The 19,156-nt window shown below is 42.8% G+C and overlaps 1 protein-coding gene across 10 annotated transcripts in view; it reads right to left on the bottom strand.

The window, feature by feature from the left end:
• Window positions 1-1,006: 1,006 nt before the first annotated feature.
• LOC109416888 (switch-associated protein 70) overlaps window positions 1,007-19,156 on the bottom strand; it is a 58,021-nt gene continuing 39,871 nt past the window's right edge. For 6 of the 10 annotated variants that reach the window (XM_019690984.3, XM_029875032.2, XM_062855423.1 and 3 more), the window contains exons 2-5: window positions 9,317-9,730; window positions 2,712-2,900; window positions 1,391-2,644; window positions 1,007-1,347 (exon numbers count right to left, since the gene is read on the bottom strand). In XM_019690984.3, coding sequence (XP_019546529.2) covers window positions 1,231-1,347; window positions 1,391-2,644; window positions 2,712-2,900; window positions 9,317-9,415 — 1,659 coding nt within the window. In that variant the 5' untranslated portion in view covers window positions 9,416-9,730 and the 3' untranslated portion in view covers window positions 1,007-1,230. Of the gene's footprint in view, window positions 1,348-1,390; window positions 2,645-2,711; window positions 2,901-9,316; window positions 9,964-19,156 lie in introns of all 10 variants that reach the window. The other 4 variants (XM_062855419.1, XM_062855418.1, XM_062855420.1 and 1 more) reach the window with 3 other exon arrangements.

Below are 19,156 nucleotides of genomic sequence, written 5' to 3'. Positions count from 1 at the left end.
TTTTGTGAATTTTATTGAGGTCAAATGTAGTTTTGAGGTTATAGCAAACTTTTGATGATTCCGCTGTTAATTAGATAATAATGCTCTCAGATGTCAGAAGTTAACGAAGTTTGGGCGCGCACGAAATTAGGGCACCCCACGGTACATCAGTTCAAAACTTTACTTGTTAATTGACGCCACCTAGCGACAAAATCATCCAACATAATTCATGGCTAGTTTGCTTTTGATCTCCTGAAGAACTTCGCGGAATACCTAGTTCTTCTATCTGCCTTGAATCCGGAAATACAGCAGATCAATGTTTTTTGTTGATAACTTACGCTCTCTAGCAGCTTGACGCATCAACAAATTTCTCTTGACATCCTGCAGAACTTTACCAAACACTTTCCAGTCTGCTCTGGATCCTGAGATACAGCAGTTCAAAGTTTTACATGAAAACTAGCGAAACCCAGCGGCAACATCACTAACTGATTGGTGCATCATCGGATTAGCTCTTGATCTCCTGAAAAGCTTAGCCAAAGATCTCAAGTTTCTATCTGCTTTATATTCTGAGATATAGCAGTTCAAAATGTTGTTTGATAACTAGCACCACCTAGTGGTAAAACCATCAACTAACTGTTGCATCACTTGATTCACATTGAGCTCCTGAAAGCCTTTGCAGAAGATTCATGCGGATCTGATGTGATGGTTAGAGCACTTGACTATCACGCTGAGGACTTGGGATCGAATCCCACTCCCAAGAAACTCAAAAAATGTGGATTTTGCCTTCGGAAAAGAAGTAAAGCCATGTGTCCCGACATGAGCCAACCCCGGGATAAAAATCTCGTTAACTCGGGCCCTATCGGCCAAATTTCCGACTTATTGAATATTAGTTGGCGTTGTTCAAATCGCGACAACATGCTTCATACCGAATAATTTCATAACCTAAGAATTTCCGACTGTGTGGTGTTCATGGATTGACTAAATATTATCACTCTCGATGAAATTTTACAATACACTAAAGTGCACGTGTTAATGGAATGTAAAAGGTATACTTTATAAAAAAAAGTTACACTTAAAATATTGCTTCACAATGAGTTAGTGGCGGCACCAAACGATAATAAAAAATACTGAATTTCTTAAATAACCTAACCTAATAATTAACTTTAACAGAAAGAACGATCCATCTCCGTGGTTGTCCTCGAATGACTAAAGCAAGATCGGGTTACTGGCACTGCAAAACAAAGCAGCAGTCTATCGAGGAACCGCAACGATCACCGGCCGATCGGATGCCACAAACGACTGCGTCCTGCGAATCATGAAGTCCGGTGCTTTGCGATACGTCGGGGCAATGGCCTGCAAAACAAATTTCTTATGAATGCAACGGTGTTGCTTGCTCCACGAAATCACTTACCTGTAGTTTGGCCTCGACTATACCCTTGTTGTCCTCGGACAGCTGTATCTTCTGCCTGGCCATGTTAAGTTCTCGATCCAGCTTCTTCCGTTCTTCCTCCAGTTGACGTAACTTCTGCTCCGCTTCCTTGAAGCGCTTTTCGTTTTCCTGCTGCATATGTTCGAACTCAATCCGTTTCTGCCGCTCCAGTTCCAGCAAGGCCTTCTGCTCGGATTGCAGTTGCTCTAACTCTTCACGTTTCTCCCACTCCTCGGCTAACACACGTGCTTGTAGTGCTCTCACAATCTCTTCGTCCCGTTTGGCCTGAATCTCATCCTCCAGCATCCTCTCTAGACACAGCTTGACATCCTCTAGTTCAGCGACCCTGCGAGAGTCTTCTCGTGCTACCGCTTCGTACTGCCGCGCCTGCGATTCCGCCGCTAGACGAGCCAGCTTCTCCTGCTCCAGCTGAACATTGGTTTCTTCCAGCTGCTTCAGATGAATGCTACGTAGACGCTCCTCTTCTTGCCGCTTCCTCAGTTCCAATTCCCGTTGCTGCTTTCTCCGGTTAACCGTATCTCGTTGGAAACCTTCCCGCCCGGTTGAATACGTGATGGCCAACTGTAGTGCCGATATCCACTGGAGGCGTGTTTTGTGATCGTGTGCTCCCAATTCGTACGCGCGATCCCCAGAAATCAGGGTAAACTTCGGAATGCGCTCAGTCTTTCCCGAGGACGGTATAAATGGCTTCACAGTGAATTTCGAATCGAGTGCTATCGTTCCGCAGACCTCTCGATCCGTATGATGCTTATAATACGTCAACTCACAAGGTTGAAGCACGAAAAAGTACTCCCGAAACGTAGGCAACACATAGCCCCTCCGGAACAGATAACCCTTCTTGATCACATCCATGATCAACGTCTGATAGATGTCTCTGATGGCCTCACAAATCGACGCCACGTAATCGTTCAGCTTGTCAAAGTCTTTGAATCTCAAAATCGCCAAGAATTCCCCAAAATCCAACCCATCGTCCCATTTTTTCAAATAGTCGTACTTTTCCTCGTTGTTGTAGTCCAACCCAAGTGAGTTCAACAGCTGCTTTACGACGATCAGCGCCTCCGAAGGATGGATCTTCACCGTGAATAAATTATCGTCCAACTCATCGTTGTACAAATCGGCCATCATGCAAAATATCCGGAACAACTGGTAGGTGACCTCCTCGGTGAAGTAGGCATCCTTGAGCTGAAAGTCCTTGTGACAAACCAACCAGCACACCTGAAACAAGCATAAAACAATAGATGTTACCGAAAATCCCAGAAGCAATACAAAGAACACAACGAACCTCATCGATCTTGCTCTCGTAGTTGCGCACCGCCGACAGCGGGAGTTCGTTGGACATCGAACAGAACACCTCCTGGCTCAGATAGTACAGATAGTGATCGAAGTTCAGCGTCGGTGTCGATCGGTAGTGATCGAGCCCTCGCTCTACGCCGTACAGATCCAGCAGGGTGGCAATGTTGGCCGTCAGGACCTGGATGGTGGAGATGGAGAGAAGATAGTGATGAGAATAGAGAAGTCACGGTATTTCTTTTTAGTAAATTCAAAGGTTCGTTCGAAGCTATGTATTTTTTCTCCAGGTTAGAAGCGGCTCACAACAGCACTAGAACTATGTAGGGTATTGTACCATTTGGGCAGGTGTACCTATTTTGGGCACTTACCGCTATAAATAAGTCAATTTCAAACCGACTGATTTTTTTTTTGTACAGAGTTAGATACTGTACGTGCCTAACTCACAAAATTTCAAATCAATCGGTTTGAAATTGACTTAGTTATAGCGGCAAGTGCCCAAAATAGGTACACCTTCCCAAATGGTACAAGACCCTACGGTCACAGACAAACAGACGTGTCACTTGGAAGAAAATGCGATAAAAATCATCGTCACGCAAACATAATCGCCCAATGCTAATTATGCTGTGGTACGCAAATCCACTGAGTAGATGGCGGTAGTGAGCAAACGTCAAACAGGAGCAAAACGATGCGAGCGCCATTAGCGAGCGATTTGCGAACTACGGAATATTTGAATAATCCGTTAAAAAGTGATACGATGGGAAGTGGGTAGAGTGAGACGTCTGTTTGTCTGTGCTACGGTGGTCTTCCAGAAAGTTGGGGGCTCTGCGAACCAGCCATGAAAACAATTGCTACGGAAAGTTAGCAACAGAGTAATACAAACAAAATCCGACGAAAGACAGACGAAAAAGTAACGATTGGAAGTTCGGTACGTGGAAATGTCGATCTCTCCACTACACTCAGCGAAGTAAACTACCGAAATTCATCAAAATACCTTATGAAATTTAGCCATAACTGTAAATTATGGATGCCATAAGAATTACCTTATGAAAATTAAACATGCTTATTATGACCTAATTACATAAGATACACTTATGAAAAGAGCAGAAAAATCGTAAAATGATGCAGACTGGAATCGATCCATGAACGTCGAGATCACTGAGCTCGTGCCCAACCCACGCGGCTATCGACGCTTGAGAATATCGTGATGCTCAATGTGTATAAAAGCCAAACTGTGAGTCGATTTTGCGTCATAAACCGACCTTATGAAATTCAATTTAGCCGTTATGAATTGTTTAAAGACCATTTCATAACGTAGACCTTATGATAATCTTAGGTTTATTTGCCTGAGTGTACATCTGGAGCATCCGAATGCTCGCCGATCTACTGGAAGACGCCAATCCACAAGAACCAGCAGGCTAAAAAGATTCACCCGCGCACAACATGCACCAAAGACGCTGATAGTACCGATGATTCTCTACGGGCACGAGACTTAGACTATGCTCGAGGAGGACATGCAAGCACTAGAAGTGTTCGAGCGTCGCGTGTTTAGAACTATCTTTGGCGGAGTGCAGGAGAACATTGTTGTACGGCGAAGGATGAACCACGAGCTCGCTGCACTCTACGGCGAACCTAGCATCCGGAAGGTGGCAAAAGCTGAAAGGATACGATGGACAGAGCATGTTATGAGAATGCCCGACAACAACCCTGCAAAGATAGTGTGCGAAAGAGATTCGGACGGTACAAGAAGAGTTGAAAGGCAGTGTGCAAGGAGGGCGAATCAGGTGGAAAGAGCGACGTTGGAGATTGACAGTCACGAACCGTGCATTATGGAGAAATATTGTTGACAGTGTTGGTAAAAACTCAAATTCTCAAATCTCATGGTTGAGTTGTTTCACGCACGATTCTTGACTCGCCAAACTCGCCGCCGAAAAAATCATGCATGAGTTAACTCATGATTTCACTCACTGCTTTATTTCTTGGTATTGTTATTATTTACATCGAAGTTTTTAAAATTTCTTGATAGAACAAAAGTATATCTAGCGTACAACAACATTGAATATTGGAGCGGACCTGGTGTGATGGTTAGAACACTTGACTATCACGCCGAGGACCTGGGATCGAATCCCACTCCCGACAAACTCACAAAAAAAATGTGGTTTCTTCCTTCGGAAGGGAAGTAAAGCGTGGGTCCCGAGATGAACTAGCCTAGGGCTAAAAATCTCGTTAATACAGATAATAAAAAAAAAAAAACAACATTGAGTGCCGTTCAAATTGATATGAATTCGTTTTATAAGCAAATGAGATTTCGGCGCTTGACTCGTGAGAGCGAGATTTTGCATGAAAAACTCGCGCGTGAGAAAACGATTCAGAATCGCGCGCGAGTTTGCTCACGCAGGAGCGGTTCATGAGTGTGCTTTGTGTGTGAGTTTACCAACACTGATTGTTGATTTAGTTTTATCTTGAATTTGTTGTAAATAAGTAAATTAATGAACGAGGGAGCGACTATTAACCCGTTCAGGAGAGTTTGGTGATATCGCCACCCCGAGGGATGAGGGCGGCTGGAGCTGGAGCAGTTCGATGAGTTGATCGGTTACGCTAGCGGGCGGAATAAAATCAGCAACGACCTGCTGAAACTCCGAAAGTCGGTGACACTGAAGTAAGTACGATTATATGGCCGAAGAATGAAGCACGCAAAGAGGAGAGATTCTCCTAAACAGAAAACTGTTTCTTTTCCGAAAGCTCGACCATATCTTATTAGACCATGCAGTTCACCGGAACCGTAGGGGAGAAGGAAACCCGCCCTATGGCTTGAACTGCATGGTCTGAACAATCTATAGAAGAAGAAGGCAAACCGTAAAACGAAGGGGACGCTCAGCACTAATCTACAGTGTATCAAACAATTGTCCGTACAGCAAATTTTTTGTCAAAATGATTTTTCATTCAAATGTTAATAACTTTTTTATGCGTCAATCAGAAACGCTGAAATTTTGACCCATCATGAATCATATATTAAAGCTCCATTAGTAAAATTTTAAGCAAGATCGAATAAGTTTTCTGAAAGTTATAGAACTTTTAGTAAAACTTATAAGATTTTTGTACACAGTTTTAAAACATTATATCTCAATATGTACTCGATGATTTTTTTTCATTTTTTTTTTGTGTTACATCTTAAACCTAAGGCTGTCATGTTTGGGGTTTTATATTCACTACAAAAAATATGAAAAATGTGCGTATGTAGTTGACGATGTTTTAAAATTTACCATATTTTGCACATATAATCTTCAGACTCTAGTTTAATTTAAAAATACTTCACTTTTGCAAAAGAAAATAAAAAATGAATAACTCTTTTAAAGAAAAACTAGAAAGGACGAGCAAATTCCTTTTAATTCTACTACTGTGCTTATCTTCGGACAGATAGGCCTATTTCGTCTGTGACTTACAGACTTCTTCAGTGTCAAGTGCTCGACTGCCAAACGTTTTCCACCAATAAAAGTGCATTAACTGAACGAAAAATGCATAGGACCTTCTCTTCATATGTAGTTTAGTAGGTCCTGTATAAAAATATATCAATAAGAGAGTTTGAAAAAGTTGAAAACACTTGGCACTTTTATTGATCAAAATATGACAAATTTCCAAATGACACTCTGAACGTATACAGATTTTTCATATTTTTTGTAGTGAATATAAAACCTTAAACGAAGCTGCATATGAAAACCTTAGGTATAAGCTGTAACACGAAAAATATTGAAAAAGTTTCATCAAGTACATTTTGAGATATAATGTTTTAAAAATGTATTCAAAAATTTTATAAGTTTTACTAAAAGTTCTATAACTTTCAGAAAACTTATTGGATCTCGCTCAAAATTTTATCAATGGAGCTTTAATATATGGGTTATAATTGGTCAAAATTTCAGCGTCTTTGATTGACGTATAAAAAAGTTATAACCATTTAAATGAAAATTTATTTAGACCAAAAAATTGCTGTACGGACAATTGTTTGATACACTGTATTTAAACCCTAACTCAGACTGCTGGGTTGGTGATGGGTGCACAGATATGACTATCAGCAAATTCAGAACAGAGTCGAAAACGGAAGAAGACGGCCACAGTCGAGGGTCATCGCTAGCCATCGCGGATGGCTGATCTCGCGCTCCGACAAGCCGGGGTTTGTCGTGGCGGGGAACACCGACGACCTAGTCGGAACCCTCAGTCTCGCGTGCAGCGCAACGCAACAATGCCAAGAAAATCCCTACCCAGGAACGGGCACCGACCAGTACACACTGGTGGTACCCAGCAATCCAAGGACTCAGCGCATCCTGTTTAAAAGACAGATGCAAAGAGTTCGCATCGATCCGGGTAGAACAGAGCAAAATAAGGTCTACAGAGCGGCCAAACTGGCACTGAACAAAATGACAAAAGCGCGTAAGCGGACGTGCTTCGATAGTATCTGACAGGCCAACACCATCCCAGAGTAATCATGGCTTGTCAACACCCCCGAGATTCAGCAGAAGATGGAGGAATCATTGTTACCGCGCCGCGAGACACGACCATGAGTTCCCGTCCAGGTTGCCCCGGTGACAAATGATGAACTCATCGCACAAGTCGCTCAAGGTGAACAAGACACCGGGCCCAGGCATGTTCGGAATGGCTATACAGATGTGCCTGTGGGCCTGAAGGGACATCCGATCCGCCATAGGTAGTACCCCCGCTGCAGCACTGGGTTTCGCGACTCCGAATCACAGAAACGACTGGTACAACGGCGAATGTGAACAGTTGAAAAACGAGAAGAATGCAGCATGAACGAGAATGCTGCAACACCGTACGAGGGCGAATGAGGCACGTTATAGACAGGCGCGGAACAGGCAGAACAGATCTAGGAGTACGTTCGCAGGACAAAAGATTTCCAGCCCCTAACCTCCAAGAGATTGAGGAGGAGGTTAGCCAGTTAAAAAGCAACAAAACCGCTGCAGCAGATCAACTACCATTCGAGCTTCTAAAATACGGTGGAGAAGCATTTGTGAGAGCACCACACTGGGTCATTACCAAGATTTGGGAAGAGGAAGTATTACCGGAGGAATGGATGGAAGGTATCGTGTGTTCCATCCACAAAAAGGGCGACAAGTTGGATTGCGGGAACTGAGCGCTGCCTACAAGATACTCTCTCAAATATTATGCCGCCGTCTATCACAGATTGCAAGAGAGTTCGTGGGACAATATCAGGCTGGATTCATGGGTGAACGCGCTACAACGGACCAGAAGTTCGCCATCCGCCAGGTGTTGCAGAAATGCCGCGAATACAACGTGCCCACGCATCACTTGTTCATCGATTTCAAATCGGCGTATGATACAATCGATCGAAACCAGTCATGGCAGATTATGCAGGATTCCCGAATAAACTGATACGATTGATCAAGGCGACGATGGATCGAGTGATGTGCGTAGTTCGAGTATCAAGGACATCCTCGAGTCCCTTCGAATCTCGCAGAGGGTTACGGCATGGTGATGGTCTTTCGTTCTTGCTGTTTAACATTGCTTTAGAGGGTGTAATAAGGAGAGCGGGGATAAACACGAGTAGAACGATTTTCACGAAGTCCGATTAGCTGCTTGGTTTCGCTGATGGTATTGAAATTATACCTAGCAAATTTGAGACGATAGCGGAAACGTACATCCGACAGAAGAAGGAAGCCAGGCGAATCGGATTAGTCATTAATGTCACGAAAACAAAGTACATGATGGCAAAGGGCTCTAGGGAGGAATCACCGCAGCCCGCCACCTCGAATTTCTATCGACGGTGATGAAATCGAGGAGGTTGAAGAATTCGTGTACTTGGGCTCACTGGTAACCGCCGACAAAGACACCAGCAGAGAAATCCAGAGACGCATTGCGGCAGGAAATCGATCTTACTTTGGACTGCGCAGAACTCTACGATCGAACCATCCAAAAAACTAGACCGGTAGTCCTCTATGGGCACGAAGCATGGATTCTATGTGAAGAGGACCAACGCGCCCTTGGAGTTTTCGAACGGAAGGTGCTGCGTACCATCTATGGCGGAGTGCAGATGGAAGGCGGGGCTTAGAGAAGGCGAGTGAACCACGAGAGCAGCGAGCTAGGTGGGTCGAGCAAGTGGAGGACGTGCTGCTGACCCTTCGCAGAGTGCGGAACTGGAGACAAACAGCCATGGACCGAGCAGACTGGAGACGACTCTTATGTACAGCAGAAGCCACTCCGGCCTTAGTCTGACCGGTAAGGTAAGTATGCTACGCCTTAGCCACCAAGAAGTCAGGCAAGTTATGTCGAATTCGTTTTTGAACCTGGGTTGGAACTGGATTGGCGGAAAATGTGTAAACAAACAAACTCAAACAAACTTTAGTACAAGCGAAACCGAAGTCGGGTTGGGGTAGAAACTGTCATCTCATCCAGTTCCAACCCGGGTTGGAACTGAATCAAAAACGAAAACGACATTAGAAATTGTGTTTACCTCTTCTGCATCCCCTCAAAGGTCGCAGGATGACTAGGAGACCATTTGAGCAACAAAGCGATTACAGAAACAAAGATATTTATGTTCTTATTACCGAAATAATTAGAACCACCACTTACCTTCAATTTCGATTTCCCCACAAAACCGGAGCAATCCTGCTGCAAAGCGCGAAACGCATGCCAGATACTGTTGGTCACGTTCTTCAGAAGTGTCGTCATTGCTGAGCCGCTATACGTGCTCTTTCTCGAGTCGCTGCTATTCTTCTACACAGTAATAACTCAACGGCAACGTCTTTCGTTGGTCAGTAGATAATCACTCTTGAATCACACAATCGCGCAGTTGGTAGATAGCACACTGCTGGCACTTTTCATTTCACTTGCCAAACCTGGCTGGCCCCGAAAGTCTATGCCGGGAATGCGTTTGTTTTAACAATCATTCTTTTCGTTCATTATTTGTTCTTCACCACTATGAATCTTGAATCAGATTTGTTGTTTCTCCGCCACGCGCTCAACACCTTTTAGAAGCCTTCTTGTCTGATGGGGATGGGAAATTCTCACGATTAACTAAAACATATTGTTCGATTCCGTGGTTGGCGCACAAGGTGAGCATATTTAAATTCGGACGTGGTACTGCGCGCGCACTTTATCTGGACATTTGAGACCGTGCTTGAAATCAGCACCATCGGGCTGAGTAAAAACCCATTCTTCTCTCGTTATTCACACAGCACAGATACTTTTGTGCTTGACTTATTCAGTCCAGTCCAGACCTAAGGTGTTGGTTGGAAGATATGGTTTGTTTTTGCTATGAATTGCCTTCATTTTTACCTTGCGATAAACCGGTAGAACTGTTGCCGATGGCGATGGGTAAGTACGCTCTGGTTGGTTTGGATATTTCACGTTTCAGGTGTCAAGTTTGTGTAAACAACGGATATTGTATTGCATTACTTTCGCAAGTGACTTACAAACAACGACAGTGGTATCAGGTGCAATATAACGCAATGAGACCATTTATATCCATTCGACTTAATCGAATGGGGGTATTAATATAGGCAAAAATCCAATATGTAACGTTTCTTAAAATGATTTATTGAATGTCTAAATTGAGAAAAAAAATTTCAAATTCCACTGTAGATGGCCAAAAAAATATCCATGCGCCAGAAATTCGCATCACCATAACTCAAGAGCTCAAGGTGAAAAATTTATGAGTTTTCAATTCAAACTTACTCCAAAGACGTCCTTTCGGACATGGAAAGCAAGCAATATTAATAAAACGATATTCGCCGATAAAGGCCAGTCAGCCAGCCTCATCTCTAATTAATTCGAACTAATTGCAAACAAGTTTTTGATTGGATTACCAAAAATATCACAAACAGCCACCCAGCATCCCAGAATCAGACAACGAACGTTGCGACCTGGCCGATTGGACTGGACTGTCGAGCCCCGAATGATTGGTGGCCACACGTTTCATCTGATTGCATTGATCGTCGACTAATCTCGCCAATTTTCACACCGAAATGGTAAGCTCCGACCGCCCACCATATGATATTTCTATCGAAACGATCGAAACAAACACCGCGACGCGACGGAGACCGGAGTCGCGAGGAACACCTCTATCTGCGGCTATCTTTCGCCAGTCTTGTTCGCGGAGGCGTAAAGATTCGTTCGATCATTTTTCATTCAGGTGAAGCTGAATGTTTGTTTTAGCACACTTTTCGGACACTTGGCAGTATTTCATTCGACTCGGAGTTACAAGTTTGTGTGGAATATAATGAGATCGTTACATCCGACGTTCGGCATTAGGCACTGTCCATAAGCCGGCATTTGTGGAGCGATTGCTCATGGAGGGTAATACGAATGATCTATCCAGCAATGATCTAGTCGGAACCATGAGCCGTGCGTGTGACGCAGCACTGCTAAGGCAATACCCAGAAATTGACGCAAACCGGTATTTTGGAAATCACCTGGCGACCCGTCGGCATACAGACCTATCTGCCTCCTGGACACCTCAGGGAAACTGTTGGAACGGATCATTCTGTCGTGGCTGAGGTCAATACCGAGAAACCAGATAACTATGGGCTCTCGGATAACCAGCTTGGCTTCCGGAAAGGTCGATCGACGGTGGACGTTAATAAGGCCGTAACCGACGAAACGGCCGAGATAGCGCTCCAGAGAAAACGTAGAGGAATTCGCTACTGCGCGGTCGTCACGTTGGATGTCAGCGTCAGCTGGGTCGCCATTGAATACGCCATTCACCACCTATTAGGAGTTCCGAATAGCTCTTGCCGGATACTGGAGATCTACTTCCAGAATAGGGTGCTACTCTATAACAATGAGGAGGGAGAAAAGAGGTACATCACCACAAGGAGTACTACAAGGGTATACGGCGAGTCGATAGAGGAAATAGAACTGACAGCGGAACATGCAATTGGCATAATTGGCAATTGGCATAGTTTCGGACACGCAGGCATGTCTGGAGTGTGCAGACTGCGACGAGACCGCGGAGCATGCGCTCTTTGAATGCTCACGCTTCGTGGAGCAAAGATCGAGTATGCAGGAGTTATGCGGTAGAACCATCACTCCTGACAACATTGTTGAAAGGATGTGTACGGAGAAAGATAAGTGGGATTCGGTTACTTCCACGGTTTCTTGAATCGTATTTGAACTACAGAGAAAATGACGAGCCAAACAACAGCTAGTTGAGTCGGCTTCCCTTCCCAGCCAGGAGCTTGAGTTCAACGGGTAGTCCAAGTACTAGCCAGGACCTGAGCCTTCAGGGGGAGAGTGAACAACTTAAGGCGGTAGCAAATAGAACGCTTAGCATTACGATCACAAACATGAGACAACGGACAACACACAAAACATCCAGTGGTCCAGTGAAGAACTTTCTGTTTGACGAAAAGTTTTCACCGACTGAAGCGGGAATCGAACCCACACTCTGAGGCTTATGAAACGGCTAGACAACTGGCGCCGCTAACCGCACAGCCACGAAGCCCACAAAGCCAAAGTCGAAGTCATCCCTAACGGTCATACCGCGAGGTAAGAAAGAGAGAGAAAGAAGTTTTAGTGTCGCCCCCACATAACCCGAGGAACCTCTTGGGTATCTGTAAAAGTAAATTACCTTTCTATAAACAAAAAAATAAAAAAATGACTGTGCGTAAGGGTTTCGGGTGAACTATCCAGTTCATTCGAATTTCGCCGGGGACTGCGACAAGGTGACGGACTCTCATGCCTACTATTCAACATCGCTCTGGAAGGTGTGATGCGATGAGCCGGACTCAACAGCCGGGGAACAATTTTCACAAAATCCGGTCAATTTGTGTGCTTTGCGGACGACATGGACATTATCGCTATATTATATTTGGAACGGTGGCAGAGCTGTACACCCGCCTGAAACGCGAAGCAGCAAAGGTCGGACTGGTGGTGAATGCCTCAAAAACAAAGTACATGCTGGTAGGCGGAACCGAACACGACCGGATCTGTCTGGGTAGTAATGTTACGATAGACGGGGATACTTTCGAGGTGGTGGAGGAATTCGTCTACCTCGGATCCTTACTGACAACGTGAGCCGTGAAATTCGGAGGCGCATCATCAGCGGAAGTTGGGCCTACTACGGGCTCCAGAAGAAACTGCGGTCGAAAAAAATTCACCCACGCACCAAATGCACCATGTACAAAACGCTAATTAGACCGGTGGTCCTCTACGGGCACGAGACATGGACCATGCTCGAGGAGGACCTACAAGCACTCGGAGTTTTCGAGCGACGCGTGCTAAGCTAAGAACGATCTTCGGCGGTGTGCAGGAGAACGGTGTGTGGCGGAGAAGGATGAACCACGAGCTCGCTGCAACTTTACGGCGATCCCAGCATCCAGAAGGTGGCCAAAGCAGGAAGGATACGGTTGGCAGGGTATGTTGCAAGAATGCCGGACAACAACCCTGCAAAGCTGGTGTTTGCAACTGATCCGGTTGGCACAAGAAGGCGTGGAGCGCAGAGAGCACGATGGGCGGACCAGGTGGAGCGTGACTTGGCGAGCATTGGGCGCGACCGAAGATGGAGAGCGGCAGCCACAAACCGAGTATTGTGGCGTACTATTGTTGATTATGTCTTGTCTTAAATGTGATGTTGAACAAATAAACACTAGCGTGCGCATGGTTCTTGCTTAGGGGGGGCACTATAATAATGGTGCAATATATGTATGATCATGGTGCAAAATAGAATGATGGTGTTACACGCAATATGAATTCCCAAGTAGGGGTTTCAACATGTTGTGGTGCCAACATCACCAAGTACTTCATATTGGGATTCTAGAGCAGGCTTCGGATGGTAATGATTTCAAGGCAATACGAAACTTAAATATGAAGTCATTATCTCGACTCTTATAAAATTTTATAAACGTATTAAATACAATGAAGAATATCTAGACAATTATCAATTATAGAAAAAAATATTGTCGTTGTGAAAGAATTTTGATCCTAGACAACTAATGATGCTAGGAGAATGTCAGAACTCCTAGATAGAACATTTTGATCGGAATCCTTATTGCAATCTACAGAGATGCCTCCAGGATTTCTCCAAAGATTCGTGCATGAGTTGCTCCAGGAATTCCCTCAAAAAATCTTCCAATAATTTCTTCAGAAATTCCTCCAGGAAGTCTCATATATTTCTCCAGAAATTCCTCAAATAATTCCTCCAGGAATTCTTTCAAAATTACCTCCAGGAATTCCGCCTGAAATTTCTTCTAGGAAAAATCCAATGAAATGAAGAAATGTCTGCCCCCAATATTTCCTCCAGGGATTCCTCTAGGAGTTGCCCCATGGAATCCCCCAGAAAATCCTAAAGGAATTTCTGAAGAATATCTTCCTGGAGTTCCTTGAGAAATTCCTCTAGGAGTTCCTTCAGAAAATTATCCAGGAAATTCTCAACGAATTTCTTCAGGAATTCCTTCAGGGATTCATCCATGAATCATTTCAAAAAATCCTTCTTAAATTAATCAACAAATTCCTCCAGAAATTTCTCTAAAAATAACGCCAGAAATTCCTACAAGAGTTCCTAAAAAAATCCTCGCAAGAATTCCTCATGAAATTCCTCCAGGGATTTCTCCAGAAAATCCTCTAGGAATTTCAGCCAGAATTTCTCCAGAGAATCGTAAAAGAATGTCTCCCGGAACTCTTCCAAAAATTTCGCGAGGAATCTCTACAGGAAATCCTCCACAGATTCCTCCAGTAGTTTCTCCAGGATTTTTTCCAGGATTTTTTTCAGGAATTCTTTCAGGGATTCAATAATGAATTTCTTCTGAAATTTCTCCAGATATTGCTTTAGAAATTCCTCCTATATGCAACCAGTGATTTCTTTCAGGAATCCATCCACGGATTCCTGTAGAAAATCCTAAAGGAATTTCTTCCAAAACTCTTCCAGGAATACCTCCAAGCAATCCTCTAGGAATTTCTTTAGGATTTTTTCCAAAAATTTCTTAAGGAATTTCTCCAGGGATTCATTACTGAATTTCTTCAGAAATTCCTCAGAAATATTTCCAGAAATTCCTCCAAGAATTCCTTCAGAAATTCCTCGAGGAGTTCTTGCAGACATTTCTCCAGGAAGCCTAATATATTTCTCCAGAAGTTCTTCAAATAAATCCCCCAGGAATTCCTCCAGTAAATACTCCTAAAATTCCTCCAGAGATCCTTCCTGACATTTTTCTAGGAAAACTCCTGAATGTCTGTCTGTCAGAATTCCCCCAATATTTCCTCTACGGATGCCTCCATAACATGCTAAAGGAATTTCTCACGGAATTCTTCCAGGTATTCCTCAAGAAATTTCTCCAAGGATTTTTCCATGGATTCCTTCAGGGAATTCTCAAAAAAATTTCATCAGAAATTCCTTCATGGATTTCTTCAGAAATTCCACAAAAAATCCTTCAGAAATTCCACCAGGAATTCTTTCAGAAATTTGTCGAGGAAGAACTCCTGAAATTCCTCCAGCTGTTCCTCCAGGCATTCCTTCAGAAAATTCTCTAGGAATTTCTGCCTGAGTTCCCCAAGAATGTCTCCCGGAACCCTTCCAAGAATTCCTCGAGGAATTCCGCGAGGAAGTTGTCCAGGAAATCCTCCACGGATTCCTTCAGGAATTTCTTCAGGATTTTTTCCAGCAATTTATCCAAGAATTCCTGCAGGAATTCATTCATAAATTTCTTCAGAAATTCCTCAAAAAATTCCACCAGGTATTCGTTTACAATTTGCCCGAGTAGTTACTTCAGACATTCCTCCGCGATGCCTCCAGAGATTTCTCCCTGAAATTCATCCATGGACTCCACCAGAAATCCTAAAGTAATTTCACCCGAAACTCTTCCAGGAATTCCGGGAATTCCTCGAATGATTCCGCGAGAAATTTCACCAGGGAATCCTCCACGGAATCCCCTAGGAATTTCTCCAGGTTTTTTTTTTCCTGATATTTCTTCAGGATTTCCTCCAGGGGTGCAATATTTAATATCTTCAGAAATTCCTCCAGATATTCCTCCAGAAATTCCTCGAGAAGTTCCTTCAGGCATGCCTCCATTAATTTTCCAGGAAGCCTCATATATTTCTCCAGAAATTCCTCAAATAATTCCTCTGGTAAATACTCCAATAATTCCTCCAGAGATTCCTCCTGAAATTTTCTTTTAGGAATGACTGTCAGAATTCCTACAATATTTCATCTAGGGATTCCTTCAAGAATTGATCCTCGCATTCCTCCAGATAATCCTAGATTAAACGAAACTCTTCCAGGAATTCCCCCTAGAAATCCTCGAAAAATTCCCCCATGGGTTCCTTCAGGAAATTCTCAAGGCATTTCTTCAGGAATTCCTCCGAGGATTGATTCATGATTTTTTTCAGAAATCCCGCAAAAATTCCTCCGCTAAAATTCTTTCAGAAGTTTCTTAAGGAAGAGCGCCAGAAATTCTACCAGGAACTCCTCCAGGGATTCCTCTAAAAAATCCTCTGGGAATTTTCAGCAGAACTACAGGGATTTCTCCTTGCATTCCTCAAAGAATTCCTCAAGAACTTTTTCTAGGAGTTTCTCAAGGAGTTCCTGCAGGGATTCGTTAAAAAAATTCTTCAGGAATTCTTATAAAAATCCTGCAGAAATTTATCCATGGAGCCTCATATATTTCTCCAGAATTTCCCCAAATAATTTCTCCAGTAAATACTCCAGAAATTTCTTCAGAATTACCCCCAGGAATTCCTCCAGAGATTCCTCATGAAATTTCTTCTAGAAAAAATCCTTTTGGAATGTCTGCCAGAATTTCATCAATATTTCCTCCCGGGATTCTTCAAGGAATTGCTCTACAAATTCCTCCAGAAAATCCTAAAGGAATTTCTCCCGGAACTCTTCCAGGAATTCCTCCTGGAATTTCTAGAGCAATTCTTCCATGGATTCCTCCAGGACATTCTACAGAAAATTCTCAAGGACTTCTTCAGGGATTCATTCCTTCAACGATTTATTCATGAATTTCTTCAAAAATTCATCCAGAAATACCTCCAGGAATTACTCCAGAAAATCCTCTAGGAATTTCTGTCAGAATTCCTCCAGAGAATCTTAAAGGAATGTTTCCCGGAACCCTTCCAAGAATTCCTTCAGGGATATATCCATGGATTCCTCCAGGAATTTCTCCAGGATTTTTTTTCAGGAATTCCTTCAGAAATTCCTCCCTCCATGGATTCCACCAGAAATTTCTCAAGGCATTCATCCAGGGATTTTTCCAGGAAATCCTTCACGGAATCCTCTACATAATCCTAAACCATTTTCTCCTAGAACTCTTCTAGGAATTCCTCAGGGATACTTCCATGGAATCCTCATGAAATACCTCCAGGGATTCCACCAATATTGTCTCCAGGGATTCTTCCAGAAATTCCACGACTAATTCCTCCAGAAAATCCTAAAATATTTTTTTCCGGATCTTTTCCGGGAATTTCTCAAGGAATTCCTCCAGAGATTTCTTCATGGATCCCTCCGAAATTTCTTAGGGAATTCATCCATGAGTTTCTTCAGAAATTTCTCAAAAAAATCCTTTATTAATTCCTCGAGGACATTCCTCCAGGAAGCTTTAAATATTTGTCCAGAAATTCCTTAAAGAAGTCATCCAGGGATTTCTCTAGTTATTCCTCTAAGAATTCAGAAATGAATTCCTCCAAAAACATCTGGAGGAATTTATCCAGAAATACCTCCCGGAATGCAAACATGGAATCTTCCAGAAATTTTTCCAGAGATTCCTGAAGAAAATCATCCAGGAATTTCTCCAGGAATTCCTCCAGGAATGTTTCACAAAAAATACCCCAAAGAATTCTTTCGGGAATTCCTCCAGAAATTCCTCCATTCATTCCTTCAAAAATTTCTTCAGTAATTCCATCTTGAATTTCTACAAGGATTCCTCCAGGAATTTCTGCAAGGATACCTTAAGGAATTCTTACTCGGATTTCTCCAGAAAATCCTGAATAAATTTGTCCCGGAACTCTTCCTGGAATTCCTCGTGAAATTTTTCCAGGGATTTCTACAGAATTTCTTTCAGGATTTTTTTTCTGGAATTTTTCCAGGAATCTCCTGGAACAACTATAAAAATTTCTCTAGTTTTTGCTCCAGAAAATTCTCTAAAAAATCTTCATGGATACCCCCAAGAATTCCTCTAGGTATTCCTCCAAGAGTCCATCCACGGATTTCTCCAGAAAAAAACTTCTCCCGAAACTGTTCCAGAAAAATTTAAAAGAATTCCTTCAGGAAATCCACCAGATTTTTTTTTCCAGGAATTACTTCATTTTTTCAGGAATTTCTCCAGAAAAATCTTTAAGGATTCTTCCAGAATTTTTTCTGGGAATTCTCCAGGGATTCATCCTTGAATTCCTTCACAGATTCCTTCAGGAATCCCTCCTAGGACTACAGCAGGGATTTTTCCCGGATCTTTTCTGGGAATTTCTCTAGGAATTCCTTTAGGGATTTCTCCATGGATTCCTCCAGGAATTTCGTCGGGAATTCATCCAGGAGTCCATCCATGAGTTTCTTCAGAAATTACTCAAAAAAAAATCCTTCACAAATTCCTCGAGGAGTTCCTTTAGACATTACTCCGGGAAGCCTTAAATATTTGTCCAGAAATTTCTTAAAGAAGTCATCCAGGAATTTCTCTAGTTATTCCACCGAAAAATTCTTCAGGAATTTAAAATACCTCCCGGAATTCAAACATAGATTCCTCCAGGAATTTCCCCAGAGATTCTTCAAGAAAATCATCCAGGAATTTCTCCAGGAACGTTTCGCAAAAAAATCCTCAAAAAATTCTTTCGGAAATTCCTCCAGGAACTCCTCCATTATTCCTGCAAAAATTCCTTCGTTAATTCCATCTTGAATACCTTCGGGAATTTCTACAGAGATTCGGATTCGGATTTCTCCAGAAAATCCTGAATAAATTTCTCCCGGAACTCTTCCAGGAATTCCTCGAGAAATTTCTCCAGGCATTTCTACAGACATTTTTCAGGATTTTTTTCTGGAATTTTTCAAAGAATCTCTCCAGAAATTTCTCCTGGGACAACTATAAAAATTTCTCTATAAATTGCTCCAGAAAATCATCTTAAAAATTCTTCATGGATTCCTCCAAGAATTCCTCTAGATATTCCTACAAGAATTTATCCACGGTTTTCTCCAGAAAAAAAACTTCTCCTGGAACTGTTCCAGGAATTCTTCGAAAAATTTCATCAGGTATTCCCCCACAGATTTCGCCAGGAATTTCTCCAGGAATTCCTACAGGGATTCATCAATGATTTTTTTAGATATTCCTCAAAAATCCCTCTAAGAATTCTTAGTTCCTTTAATCATTCCTTCAGGAAGCCGCAAATATTTTTCCAGAAATTTTTCAAAGAATTCCTTCAGGAAATCCTCCAGAAATTCTTCCAGAAATTCCTACATTTTTATAGGAATTTCTCCAGAAAAACCTCTAGGGATTC

Source organism: Aedes albopictus, chromosome 3, assembly GCF_035046485.1.
Source record: "Aedes albopictus strain Foshan chromosome 3, AalbF5, whole genome shotgun sequence".
Classification (NCBI taxonomy): Eukaryota; Metazoa; Arthropoda; class Insecta; order Diptera; family Culicidae; genus Aedes; species Aedes albopictus.
The sequence above is the reverse complement of the archived record's forward strand: the minus strand, read 5'-3'. Positions and strand labels throughout refer to the sequence as shown.